The following is a 14,168-nucleotide window of genomic DNA, read 5'->3' as shown; positions in this document are numbered from 1 at the left end:
CTTCGATAATGGTTCTAATACCCCTGTTTCTGAAGAGACCCAGTCTTTATATTCTATATTGCCTCTTTGAATTAGTTGCCTCCATCTTGGGCCTGTAAGTTAACATCCTTTGAGATAGAAGGAGGCAACAGAGGATGAGATGGTTGGATGGCATCACTGACTCAATGGACATGAGTTTGAGCAAACTCCCAGGAGACAGTGAAGGACAGGGAAGCCTGGCATGCTGCAGTCCATGGAGTTGCAAAGTGAAAGAAAGTGAAGTGGCTCTTTGTGACCCCATGGACTGTAGGCCACCAGGGTCCTCCGTCCATGGGATTCTCCAGGCAAGAATACTGCAGTGGCTTGCCATTCCCTTCTCCAGGGGATCTTCCGACCCAGGGAGCAAACCCACGTCTCCTGCATTGGCAGGCAGATTCTTCACCACTGAGCCTCCTGGGAAACCATGAGAAGCTGCCACAATTCTGAGAACTGACCCGAGAAATGAAAACAAACGGACCCGGAACTGAAGGTTAACTGTATTTACAACAATCAAGCTGACACTGATCAGACCAGTGATGACCAGTTTCAAGATGATTGTCAGAGCTGACTGTGCTGTTTCTGCCTGTAGCCCCCCTCCTCCATATATAAAAGATGTTGCTCATTAATTGTCCACCGTGAGAGGTGGGGGCAGTCAGCCATTGGACAGACGTCTGCCCTGCCCTCCACAAATGTTGGAGAGGGAAATGGCACCCCACTCCAGTACTCTTGCCTGGAAAATGCCATGGACGGAGGATCCTGGTAGGCTACAGGCCGCGGGGTCGCAAAGAGTTGGACATGACTTAGCGACTTCCCTTTCACTTTCAACAGTTGCTGGCATCCAGAATAACGCTGGCTCTCCTTTCCCCCAACCTGGCCTCTGTATTGGCTTTTGAGTGGCGAGCAGCCAGACTCCAATATCTATTAAAATATCATCCTTGAGTTTGCTGCCCCCAACAAATTCCCAGGCTAATTAATAGAAGAAAACGCTGGTTCCTTGAAAAAAAAAAATACTTTATTATCTCCATTCTGCTCCAAATGACCTGTCTTCATTTCTACTGGTGGTGAGCTAGGTGGGATGAAAGAGTGCCACCTTGAAGAATCTTTTCAAGCCGAGACACGCTATACTCTCCGTGTTCAAATGGGCATTAATCTTACATCACCTAACAGTCCATCATCCCAAGAGAATGCAGTCACTTTAAATGCTCGAGTGGGTGCGCTCAGGCGCTTCAGGCGTGTCCGACTCTTTGCAGCCCAGCAGACCATAGCCCGCCAGGCTCCTCTGTCCGTGGGACTCTCCAGGCAAGAATACTGGAGTGGGTTGCCATTCCCTTCTCCAGGGCATCTTCCTGATAAAGGGATCGAACCTAGGTCTTCTGTGCTGCAGGCAGATTCTTGACCCCTGAGCCACTGGGGAAGACTTAGAGAGGGAAGGTATCTCCACATAATAATGGCCATGTACCAAACTGCAGCTATCATCTACTCCATATAAAAAAATCTTGGAAGGGGAAATACAGAGGACACTTCTTTGACAGAAGTGTCTTTGTTTATTTGAAATTTAAATTTCACTGGCCAGCCTGTATTTCATCTGGCCACTCTGCTAGGAGCATCCTATTTTACAATTAAATCTTCCCTAATGGGGGGACAATCAGCAGTGACCTCAGTTTCACAAAGACGTACTGAAAACTAATGAGACCTGCATTCACTGAAAGAACACCACAAAGCCAAAACTTACCCCCAAAACACAGGCTACACTAAAGTAGAAAACAGAATCTGAAGGGAAAGATAAGTCATCACTCAAAGCTTCGCCTAGTTCATGTGAATGGAACCGCATCGGGTTCGAGTGTGACCGCATCGGGTTCGAGTGTGATCGTGAGTTCTTCACGTGTCACCCTTTCATGGTATCACCTGAGTGACAAATAATCCCGAATTTCCTTCTAGGAGCAGAAGGCACTTGGACCTGATGGTGGGGTCCTGGGTGAATCATTTGGAATGGATTTTCTGGTGGCGTTTGAAAGTGCCCAGCTGACGGAAGGCACGGTGACACTCGGGGCACACGTAGGGCTTGACCCCAGAGTGGGTGCGTCGGTGAACGTTGAGGTTCCCTCGGTGGCTGAAGGCTCTGTCACACTGCTCACAGCGGAAAGGCTTCTCCTGGGTGTGGGTCCTCTTGTGAGCACGCAGCGTGGAGTCGTGGGTGAACTTCTTGAGACAGAGATCACAGCTGTAGGGCTTCTCGCCAGTGTGGATCCGCTCGTGAACCCGCAGATCTGAAAGCTGTATGAACCCTTTGGCACAGATGTCGCATTGAAAGGGCCTCTCTCCTGTGTGTGTCCTCTGGTGCAGGGTAAGCTGAGATTGATAAGGAAAGCTCTTTTTGCACACCCTGCATTCACAGGGTGCCCGTCCCGGGGTTTCTGCTCCCTCAGGAACACTGGTGGGTCCCACGGTGCCAGATGAAGCAACGGAATGGGACCCAAGCTGTCCTGAAAACTCTCCTTGGTCCAAACACGTGGCTGCTTGTTGACGCACGTCTTGGCAAGTGGGACTGCTGTTCCCTTTTCTTTTGCCATGTCTGCGATTCTTCAGAGGACCTCGTCTGGATCCCTTTGTAGTGGAAATGTCTCCCTCTGGAACATAGGAGGAAAGGGTTCAGGAGCCACATTTTATCATTATTACTTTTTTAAAATATAAATTTATTTTTTTAATTGGAGATTAATGACTTTACAATATTGTATTGGTTTCACCATACATCAACGTGAAATCTGCCACAGCTATACATGTGTTCCCCACCGGGAGCCACATTTTAAATGTCAATTCCTTCTTCAGGATTTTCCTGTCTCCCAACGCTCCCAGAATCCACTGAAAGAGATTCAGCGCCGCAGTCAACAAGGAGCATCTCCTGTGCTGCCCGCCTCACTGGAACCCTGATGTTGGCTGAGAAGTTCCCATCACGCAACCAAGCTAAGAGCTCGGACTGTGCGACTCTGGGACGTTGATGATGGAGAAGCTTGGCACTGGACAATGATCTCCACCCCACCCATCCACGGATGGCGATGCGGGTTGCCCGGTCCCTTGCCACCATGGGCGGGAGCCGCTAAACTGCTGAATTCCATGGTTTTGAATACTTACCAGGACCCTTCAGAAGTTCAGGTTCTTGAGACTGAAGGGTTTTTGTCTCTCCCCTGTCTTCCAGCAGGTCCTTCTCCAAGTTCTCCCTGGGCGTCTGACCCTCCGGCTCACCTGATTCAGGAACAGTCTCTGGCGGGAGAGCTCTCTGGTCCTGACAAGGGACAAACAAGCAGAGTCAATAACCCATCTACCTTAGTCCATGGAAGACTGGTTCCTGTTTTCCCATCTGCCTCGTATCTTGATCTAAGACTCCACCTTTCTTAATGTCATTTTAGGGGATATGCCCTGACTTCTTCTGGTCCACCCCATCACCCTGATTGATAATCATCCGCTGATACTCAAGACTGTCCTGGATCTACACAGACTGCATCTTGCAATCAAATCAGGACATCCCAGTTGGCACTCTGACTTCTCTATGCAAAGGTCTCTCCAAATCATGCCCACTTCTGCCTGCCCCTGACTCTGGAGGGAAAGAACTCTAGGTCCAGCTCCCTTGACTCCATCATTGTTGGAGACTTTGCCTGGATTCATCTTTGTGATGGTGGTTACCCGGTACATAGGAAGAAGATGACTAGTACTCTTGGTCTCTACTCCATGCAAGTCAATAGCATCCCTGTCCATACCCAACCTCATTTGAACAAATTAACTGTCTTCCATTCATTCTTCAATGTCTGAAAGTGAAAGTGTTAGTTGCTCAGCTGTGTCTGACTCTTTGCAACCCCATGGACTCTTGCCGCCAGTTTCCTCTGTTCCCGGGATTCTCCAGGCAAGAACACTACAGTAGGTAGCCATTCCCTTCTCCAGGGGATCTTCCTGACCCAGGGATCAAACCCAGGTCTCCTGCATTGTTGGCAGATTCTTCACCATCTGAGCCACCAGGGAAGCCCAGTGTCTACTGGGGGGCAAAATGAGTCCAATTTGGAGTCACTCCTTCATTTGCAAGGAATGATTACATTCTGAAATCTAACGTGCCCCTGGGGGAAGGGGCCGTGGGCAAATCAGCTGTCAGTGCATTCCCCTGTAGCAAACTGAACCTAGCATCATGTCAGGAGGACAGGGCCTTCTCCCCACTCCTAAGACTAGAAGCTTTCGTGGCAGAGGGACAAAGATGGATTATCTTCATTCTCACACTGACTAGGAAAAATGCCTAGGAGCTGAATGCATGCACGGGAATTCCTGGGAGCAATGGGTCCATTCCTACCCTTTGTCAAGTCTCCCCATTACTCCAGCAGCCACACCCACCTGACTCTCTTCTCCCTGCTTCCACTGTCTCGCTGGCTCCCTAGACAGGTCCGCGGCTCCTGGCAGATTCTGCAGCTCTTGGCTTCCCTCCAGGCCATCCTCTGGAGGTATGACCCTCACAAGGGGTTGGGGCTCCCCACACGGGTCTCTGTCATCATCCATGTCGCTGGCCTTGGCTTCAACCACCTCAGTATCGGGATCGCGCACAAGATATTTCTGCCCTTGTATGCAGACTATGGTCTGTGAGGGGAGAAATCAATCAAGATCAGTCTCTATGAGACCTGGAATGTAGCTTTCGGGCATCCAATGGCGTTGACAAGAGACGCTCACATTTGGTGTAAACGATCTACGTCCTTCGAGTTGAGACAGCCAAAAATATGTCCCAAATGACCCACGTGTGAACTTCTCTCACCTGCTTGGGAGTCACTGACACAGAGCCAAGCCCTCAGGTTCTATCTTGTGATCCCTGCAGCTTGCAGCTGTCTGCTCGCCCCACACCCATCACTGAAGTCCTACTCACCCATTTCTTGGGTTTCTGCTTGTTTCTCAGCACGTCCTCCAGGTCCTTGCAACTCTGCACCCCACTTTCTTTGAGTAGGACCTGGCACTCCAGAGGCATGCAGACCATGAACTGCTCCAGCACCAGCCTGTCCATCATCTGCTCCTTGGTGTGAAGGTCTGGCCTCAGCCACAGATGGCAGAGTTCACGGAGTCTCCTCAGGTCCTCAATGGGGTCAGATTCCTCCGAGCTGCTAAAGGTTCTGAACCGCACGTGCCAGGTTTCCTGGTCACACTCTGAGTTTTCCATGAGTGTGTCTTGGGGTGGCACGGACGCTGGTGACTCTGCCCCAGGGCTGTCTGTGATGTGTCCACAACCCTGAAAAATTGTCTGGTCCTCAGCCATATGGATGGAGGACATTTCCAGTAGGACTCTGAGCAAATGCTTCTAGAAGGGGGTGCCCAGTTGACGCCTATGGAAATGGATTTCCTCTGCTTTTCCTCAGCATTAAAGTCACTGTTTAGCAGTCTAGGGAGAAAAAAAAAAAAAGAAACAAATGGGTTTCATTTTGTTCCACTCTTCCGTCTCCCCTACATCCCAGTATTGGACACCATTGCCCGACTCATTCAATATTTCATAAAACTGTCTGGTCAGAAATGACCATAAGGCTTCCTTGGTGGTCCAGTGGCTAAGAATCTGCCTGCCAATGCAGAAGGACATGGGTTTGATCCCTGATATGGGAAGATACCACCTGCCTCTGAGCCCGTGCTCCACAACTCTTGAGCCTGAGAGGGGCAACTACTGAACCCAAGCTCTAGACTCCCAGCTCTGCCATGGGAGAAGTTGCTGCAATGAGAAGCCCATAGCCCTCAGCTAGAGAGTAGTCCCCACTAGCTACGACCAGAGAAAGCCCTCACAGCAAAGAAGACCCAGCCCAGCCAACATGAAAGAATTAAAAAAATTTTAAAGTAATAAAAAATATATATGTAGTTTCTAAATGGCGATAGGGTCACCACTCAGAAACCCTTGAAGAAAACGAGCCACCTCACGGCACCACGTGTGGAAACATTCTCTCCCCTCACAGAAGAGATCGATTAACCCTTATTCATGTGGGGTTAGAGGAAGATCTCCTGTCACAAGGCTCCCAGCTATTGCAAGATGAGCAGAATGCCAGACCTTTCTGAAACCCACCCGTGTGTCCTCATTTCTAAGCCTTCTCCTTGGACCTGCCCACTCATCGCTTACCCCTGCGAGGTTTCTTGCCTTCAGCCTCCTCAGGTCGGGGACTGGTTCTCAAAGTGTGTCTGGAGCTGAAATGTCCGTATTTAGAGAGAGTTGGGTGAAACTCCAGGGGTTTCTGGCCATAACCTCATCATCCCAGTGATTGGATAAAGGGCATGGAAAGAACCACCTTGGATAATCTGGGTAGATTCAGTTTCCTGTGGAGACTCCCACAGGAAGAACCATTAGAGAGGCCACCATATTGGTTTGGTAGTAAACGTTCTCTTATATATTTATTTTAGACTTCATGGATGGCATTTCTTGGGGAAACAGATTGATTTTCCTGATCTAATGAATTTTTTCTCTCTGCTTGGAAACAGTGAGGCAGTCCAATAATTGTAATCCGATGGTTGTAATCAAATTGGGATACCTAATCTTGTCTCTTTCCTCATGACATAAGTCATCAAAGACTTTTGTCTAAAATCAGCTGATGAGATCAAGTGTAAGAAGCCATTTCAGAGAGGCATCACAGAAACCAGAGGTTGTACACCACTAGGGAAAAAGAAGGCAATGGCATCCCACTCCAGTACTCTTGCCTGGAAAATCCCATGGGCAGAGGAGCCTGGTGGGCTGCAGTCCATGGGGTCGCCAAGAGGAGGACACGACTGAGCAACTTCACTTTCACTTTTCACTTTCATGCACTGGAGAAGGAATTGGCAACCCACTCCAGCGTTCTTGCCTGGAGAATCCCAGGGACGGGGGAGCCAGGTGGGCTGCCATCTATGGGGTCGCACAGAGTCGGACACGACTGAAGCAACTTAGCAGCAGTAGCAGCAGCAGGGGTAAAGAATGTCATTTATCAATTTAAGAAGCCTTCTTTTTCTAAATGCCTAAGAAGCAGTATCACCTACTCTGTGTAGCAAAGTCTTAGAAGAGAAAAGACACAGCCCTTTGATAGAAATGTATTTGTTTATTTGAAATTTAACTTTCACTGGTCATCCTGTATTTAATCTAGCCGTCCTGCTAGGAGCATCCTATTTTACAAGGAAATCACACCTGATAAGAAGGCAGTCGGCAGTAGCCTCAGTCTGATGATGAGGTACTGATAACCAGTGAGACACAGGTTCAAGGGAAGAACAAGAACACAAAGCAAAAACGTGTAGGAAAACCATAGTCTCACATCGTAAGGCAATTATCCTCCAATTGAAAATAAACAAATGAAAAGGAAAACTATAGTCTATAGCAAAGTAGAAGACAAAATCCAAAGGGAAAAATAAGTCATCATTCAAATATCTTATTTCACGTGAATGGAACCCCACTGGGTTCCACTATCTTCCTAAGCTCTTCCCTGGTCATCCACACTTTGTATCACACAGGTGACAAACATTCTAAATTTTCTCATTAAAACAGAAAAGACCAGGAGCTGAGGGCAGGGTCCTGAGCCAGTCATTTGGAATGGATTTTCTGGTGGCGTTTCAAAGCACCCAGCTGACGGAAGGCACGGTGACACTCGGGGCACACGTAGGGCTTGACCCCAGAGTGGGTGCGCTGGTGAACGTTGAGGTTCCCTCGGCGGCCGAAGGCTCTGTCACACTGCTCACAGCGGAAAGGCTTCTCCTGGGTGTGAGTCTTCTTGTGAGCGCGCAGTGTGGAGTGGCGGGTGAACTTCTTGAGACAGAGATCACAGCTGTAGGGCTTCTCTCCAGTGTGGATCCGCTTGTGAACCCGCAGGTCCGAAGGCTGCATGAACCCTTTGGCACAGATGTCGCATTGAAAGGGCCTCTCCCCTGTGTGTGTCCTCTGGTGCAGGGTAAGCTGAGATTGGTAAGGAAAGCTCTTTTTGCACACCCTGCATTCACAGGGTGCCCGTCCCGGGGTTTCTGCTCCCTCAGGAACACTGGTGGGTCCCACGGTGCCAGATGAACCAACGGAATGGGACCCACGCTGTCCTGAGAGCTCTCCTTGCTCCAAACAGGTGGCTGCTTCTGGACGCTCATCTTGGCAAGTGGGGCTGCTGTCCCGTTTCCGTAGGACGTGTCTGCGATTCTTCAGAGGACCTCGTCTGGATCCACTCGCAGTGGAAATGTCTCCCTCTGGAACACAGGAGGAAAGGGTTCAGGAGCCACATCTGAAGTATCAGTTCCTTCCTGGGGACTCTTCCCTCTCTCTCTGCCCTCCCAGAATCTGCTGAAAGAAGAGATTCAGCACCATATTTATCAAGGAGCATTTTCCAGGGTGCCAGCCTCACTGGAACCATCCCTAAGCTTGGCTACAGACTTCCCATCAACCAAACTACCTGAGTCTCGCTGATGAAACACTCTGGAACATTGATGACGGAGAAAGTTGGCACTGGAGAATCAACTCCTACCCGGCCCCAACACCAAGGGATGGAAATGCTGGGCACCCCTTCCTGGACATCAGTGGAGGCAGTCATGACCTCCTGTGGTCTCCAAGCGTTTAATACTCACCACCATCCTGCACAAGTTCAGGCTCTTGAGACGGAAGGCTTCTTGTCACTCCTGTGTCTTCCAGCAGGTCCTTCTCCAAGTTCTCCTGGGAGGGCATCTGACCCTCCAGTTCACCTGTTTCAGGAATGGTCTCTGGTGGGAGAGCTTTCTGGCCCTGACAAGGGGCAACCGAGCAGAGTCAATCCCACTGCCTTAGCCCATGGCAAGCTCTGTCTCCTCTTTCCCCATCCCCCAGTACCCTGATCTAAGACTCCAGCTTTCTGAATATCAGTTTGGGGGACATGCCCTGACTGCTTCCCATCACCCTGACTGACAGTCCTCTCCTGATTCCCATGACTGTCCTTGATCTATACCGACCACCTCTGGCAATCAAGTCCAGATTTCACAGCTGGCACTGCCAACTGTCTTTGCACATATGTCTCCACCTCATCTCAAATCCTCCCTGCCCCTGACTCTACAAGCAGAGGACTCTGGCTCTAGGGCTCCTGACTTCACCACTTGTTGATACCTTGCCTGGATTTGTCCTCCTCATGGAGGGTGGCCTGGGGCTCAAGAAGATGATAAGCAGTATAGCTGGTCTCTATTCATGAGAAATCAGGAGCATCTCCTCCCCCGATTCACACTGCATAAAAATCCACTCTCTCCAGACATACTCCAAAATCTTCTGGGGCGGGGCGGGAATGACTCCAACTGGGAATTTTTTATTCAATTCAATATTCAATTCAATTTACAATATTCCCCAATAGTAAGTGCCTCTGACGAAATCCATCATGGGTAAAACAGCTGTGAGTGCATTTACCCCTGAAGAACTGACCCAGCACCATCCCGTGGAAACAGGACTCCTCTGTGCTCGTGCTTATGGCCACAAGCTTCCATGGTGAGGCACTAGGGAAGATGGGTGAGTCTCATTCTCACAGTGGCTGGAAAACGGCTGGGCATGGAATGCAACCATGGGAATTCTGGCACGCAGTGGGTCCATTCTTGTCCTTGCCAAGTTCTCCCAATTAGTTTCCCAGCCACGCCCACCCGACCCTCTTCTACCCGCTCCCAGACTGCAGGTCAGGACCTGACACTCACCTGCCCCCTCGACAGGTCCTTGGCTCCTGGCAGATGCTGCCCGTCTTGGCTTTCCTGCTGGCCCTCGTCTGGAGGGACGACATTGACTGTAGACTGGGGCTCCCTGGCTCTGTCTCCCTCATCGTGCCCCTCACTGACCTCAAATCCTAACATCTCGACATCCGAGACTGGCATCAAAAAATCCTCGCCTTGGACACGGACTACAGTCTGTAGAAAAAAAATCAAATAGGATCAGTCTCCCTTCACAGGATCCAAAAAGGCATTCCCTGCGTATCCCAGCCTAGGAGCCCACCTCCTGGCAATGACATTCGAAAGAGCAACACCCTCACAGTGAGGACCGACAGAAACGTCTCCCGCGACGCCACAGGCAAGCGCGCACCCATGTGGGAATCACTGACTTAGAGCCAAGCCCTCTGGTCCTTCTGCTTCATCGCCCAGCTCGCAGCCCATCTTCCCACCGTTCCCTCTCTCACAGGGTCCCTAGGGTCCTACTCACCCACTTCTTCAGCTTCTGCTTCTTTCTCAGCACCTCCTCCAGATCCTTACAAGTCTCGGCACCACTACTTCTGACTAAGACCTGGCTCTCCGGCGGCATGCACATCACGAACTGCTCCAGCACCAGCCTGTCCACCATCTGCTCCTTGGTGTGAAGATCCGGCCTCAGCCACAGACCGCAGAGTTCACGGAGCCTCCTCAGAGCCTTGATCGGGTCGGGTTCTTCCGAGCTGCTAAACCTTCTGAAGCGGATGCGCAGCTCTTCAAGGGCGGAGTCGGGCTTTCCCCTTCCGGTGTCTTGGCGTGGCGCAGACGCTGGCGACTCTGCTCCGGGGCTGTCCGCGAGGGGGCCACGACCCGCCGTCTGGTTCTCAGCCATGCTGCCTGTAGAGTTTTCAGTAGGACTCTGGACAAATGCTTCTAGAAGTGGGTGCCCAACTGACCCTGATAGACAGGAACTTCCTCTTGCTTTTCCTAGTAATAGATTCAGTATTCAGAAGTATGCCCGCAAAAAAGAGAAAAGAAAAATAAAAGAATGCAGCCCATTAGTTTTATTTTCATCCACCCTACCATCCCTCAGCCCAATACTGGGCATTATTCCCCCTTCAGTATTTCATACCAGGGACAAGAATCCATTCTATTCATCCGACATGCATCTTATAGTACAAGAAACTGTGTAATCAAAAATGTCCCCAGGGCAGTGCTTAAAAGCCCTTGTTGAAAAAATGAACCACAGCACAGGACCCGGGGAGTGCGGAAACAACCTCATTCACAGAAGAGTTCCACGAATGAACCACGGCTTATGTGTGGCCGGAGGCCGGTCGCTGCATTTCACACGGTCTCTGAGCGAATGCAAGGTGAACAGAAAGCCGGGACTTAGTGAAACCCACTTCCACGTGCCCTGACTTCCTAGCGTTCTCTTTAGACATTCCCCATCAATTACCTCCTGAAGCCTTCTCGCCTTGGTCCTCCTCAGCTGGGGACTTGACTCACACTCGGCAGGCGGAGAAACGTCTCTGTAGAGAGCTGGGAGCGACGCCGGGCTTCTCGGCCTGTTGCCCAATCAGCGCGTGGATTGCTTAAGGGCGGGGCGAACCATCACAGACAATCCCACCTTCCTTGGTGACCAGGGATTCGCTTGCCCTGGAAACTCGCTCAGGAGAAAGCACGATGTACTAACGAGGCCTCCATAGTGGCTGAGTGATCCATGCTGTGTATTTTTGCTTGGTTTTGTTTTTGGCCAAGCAGGGAGGCGCGTTGCATCTCAGTTCCCAGACCGCGGAAGGAAACCACGCACCCGCAGCGGGAGCGCCGAGTCTCAACCGCTGGACCGCTAGGGAAATGCCTCGGTTTCGTTTTGGGTTTTATTTATTTTGGACTTTGGGGATGGTTTTGGGGTGAACGGATTGGTTTTAATGATCTCGTGAATTTCTTGTCTCACTGCCAGGAGGGTTTGACAGAGTCAGGGACATGATGGTGGGAGCCAGATCGGTTTGACTCCTCTCTGTTCTTGTGAGATAAGTCTTCAAAGGCTTTTCGAAATCAGCAGATGAGCCAAGGTGTGAGAAGAACCGAATTCTAAGTAGCCTTTTTGAAGACTAGAAGTTGTCCACCAATAGGAAAGAAGAACGACACCTATCACTTTCGGAAGCCTTGCTTTCTCTAAACACGTCGGGAAGAAATGCCCGAACAAGTATGGAGTGAGTGAATCTATCTCAGCATAATAACAGCCATGTAGGCAAAACCAGGGCTATCACCTATTCCATGTAGAAAAGTCTTAGAAAATACGCAGAGCACTCTTTGACAGAAATGTGTTTATTTGAAATTGAAATTCCACTGGAGAGCCTGGCCTCTGTGCCAGGAGCGTGCAGTTTTACGGTGAAGTCCCGCCTAACAGGAAGGCGGTCAACAGTAGGCCCAGTTTCGTGATGAAGTACGGGTAACTAACGAGACATGCTTTCATGAGAAGAAGAGCAAAACAAAGCAAAAAACTTACTGAAACAGGCTGCACTAAAGTGGAAAACAACATCCAAAGGGAACCATAAGCCATCACTCAAATATCCCCCTCATTCACTGAATGGAACCCCTCTGGACCCAACATCCTCCAAAACTCTTCACGTCATCCACCCTTTGTGTTAGAGAATTGACAAATCATTGTGAATTTCCTTCTTGGAGCAGAAAGGACTTGGACCCGAGGGCAGGGTCCTGGGCCAATCGTTCGGAATGGGTTTCCTGTGGGGATGACAGATCCCAGGGAGCGGAAGGCCGGTGACACTCGGGCACACGCAGGGCTCGAGCCAGAGTGTGAACACTGAGGTTCCCACTGTGGTTGAAAGCTTTGTCACAGTGCTCAGAGCAGAAAGGCTTCTCTTGGGTGTGGGTCCTCTGGTGAGCAAGCAGTGTGGAGTCGTGGATGAACTTCTTGGGGCAGAGATCATAGCTTGCGGCTTCTCGTCCTCGTGGGTCTCCTGGTGAACACACAGGGCTGGAGGCTGCATGAACCACTGGACATGGATGTTCCTTTTTTTTTTTTTTTTAATTTGGAGTTAAAGAGCCATCTCTCTTTATTGCAGTTCCAGAGTAAGGGCCCATTACTTTAATAAGCACGGGCTCAGCAGAAGACTCGAGAGGATGTGTGTAAAAGAATGTTTCCAAAGGCTCCAGAGATGAGCCCAACCCTGCTTCCTGCTTCCCCTGGACAATACTCCGGCTCCTGGGTGGGGCGGCTACTTGGTCCAGCTGACGTTGGGGATGTCATAGTGCTCCGAGAGCGTGTCCAGGTATCTGTTGAAGTCCTCCACTCTCTGCTTGTGGGTTATGGATGCTTTCTTCAGGACCCTCTCCATCTGTCGCTTCTCCTGCACCTTCTCAAAGGCCACCTGGGCTGGGGTCCGCTTGTCGAGGTGGCGCCTCAGCTCCTCCTCCTGGTTCTTCTGGATTTTCCCCATCATTTGCAGGAGTTTTGCCTTGCCTCTGTCCTTTTTCTTCTTCCGCTTGGTCACGCCAAGCTCTGGGCCTCCTTTCAGCTTCAGGGGTCCCTTTTGGACTTGCTCATAGGTGTCCATGCTGCCCATCTTCGGATTCGGATTTCTAAATGGACAAAAGTGGGGGGGTCCGTTTTCTCAAATGGAAATTGGGACAGTATCGCTCTCTGCTGTAGATCCGGGAGGTTCTCTCTGTGCGGGTTGACACAAATGAATGCAGACGAACATCTCTGCTTAGCCCAGGGGGCCGAGGTTCAGAAAGCCTTGTGGAATAATTGCACCACCCCACCCCATGGAGGGTGGCAACACTCTCCCCCCTCACAGAGAGCTCCGGCTCAGCCATGGTTAATACGGAGTTGAAGGGAGACCCACTGCTTTCACAAGGTCTTTGAGCTGATGCAAGGTGAGTAGAAAACCCAGCCTTCCGAAACCCCCCACCTCCTTCTGTACTGATTCCCAAGCCTTCTCCTTAGACGTTCTCACTCATCACTTACCTCCTTTGAGCCCTCTTGCCGTCAGCTTCCTCAAGTCGGTGACTGGCTATCAGAGTGTGTCTGGGGCTGAAACGTCTCTATTTATAGAGAGCCGGGGGAAATGGCAAGGGTCCCTGCTTGTTGCCCCATCAGCGCAGTGATTGTGTAAGGGTGGGTCAACCCATTCATATGACCTCATTCTGGATAATCCTGTTTATCCATGGATTCAGTCTCACAGGAAAACTGAACCAGAAAAAATCACAATTTATCAAGGCCTCCATGGTGGTTTTGTGGGAGACTTCTCTGATAGCTCAGTTGGTAAAGAATCCGCCTGGAATGCAGGAGACTCTGGTGTCATTCCTGGGTCAGGAAGATCCACTGGAGTAGGGACTGGCTACCCACTCCAGTGGTCTTGGGCTTGCCTTGAGGCTCAGCTGGGAAAGAGGTAAAGTGGGAGTCTTTCAGTCAAGTCCGACCCTTTGTGACCCCGTGGATATACATTCCATGGAATTCTCCAGGCCAGAAGACTGGAGTGGGTACCGTTCCTTTCTCCAAGGGATCT

At 50.5% G+C, this 14,168-nt stretch overlaps 3 protein-coding genes across 3 annotated transcripts; all 3 read right to left on the bottom strand.

Moving 5' to 3' along the window:
* Positions 1 to 1,998: 1,998 nt before the first annotated feature.
* On the bottom strand, positions 1,999 to 5,293 carry LOC138419364 (zinc finger and SCAN domain-containing protein 5B-like). Its single transcript, XM_069552197.1, is given in 4 exon segments — positions 1,999 to 2,645; positions 3,148 to 3,338; positions 4,436 to 4,629; positions 4,910 to 5,293. Coding segments are annotated over 4 exon segments (1,416 nt in total).
* A 2,262-nt stretch (positions 5,294 to 7,555) lies between these two features.
* Positions 7,556 to 10,528, bottom strand: LOC138419369 (zinc finger and SCAN domain-containing protein 5B-like). Its single transcript, XM_069552203.1, has 4 exons — positions 10,151 to 10,528; positions 9,655 to 9,861; positions 8,578 to 8,731; positions 7,556 to 8,202 (listed from the first exon to the last, which is right to left on the bottom strand). Exons 1-4 carry the CDS (start codon positions 10,526 to 10,528, stop codon positions 7,556 to 7,558), a joined length of 1,386 nt encoding a protein of 461 aa, XP_069408304.1.
* Positions 10,529 to 12,875: 2,347 nt separating this feature from the next.
* On the bottom strand, positions 12,876 to 13,214 carry LOC138419386 (protein FAM32A-like). Its single transcript, XM_069552238.1, has one exon. It carries the CDS (start codon positions 13,212 to 13,214, stop codon positions 12,876 to 12,878), a length of 339 nt encoding a protein of 112 aa, XP_069408339.1.
* Positions 13,215 to 14,168: the final 954 nt, after the last annotated feature.

The sequence above is a fragment of the Ovis canadensis genome, chromosome 14 (assembly GCF_042477335.2).
Source record: "Ovis canadensis isolate MfBH-ARS-UI-01 breed Bighorn chromosome 14, ARS-UI_OviCan_v2, whole genome shotgun sequence".
Classification (NCBI taxonomy): Eukaryota; Metazoa; Chordata; class Mammalia; order Artiodactyla; family Bovidae; genus Ovis; species Ovis canadensis.
The sequence above is the reverse complement of the archived record's forward strand: the minus strand, read 5'-3'. Positions and strand labels throughout refer to the sequence as shown.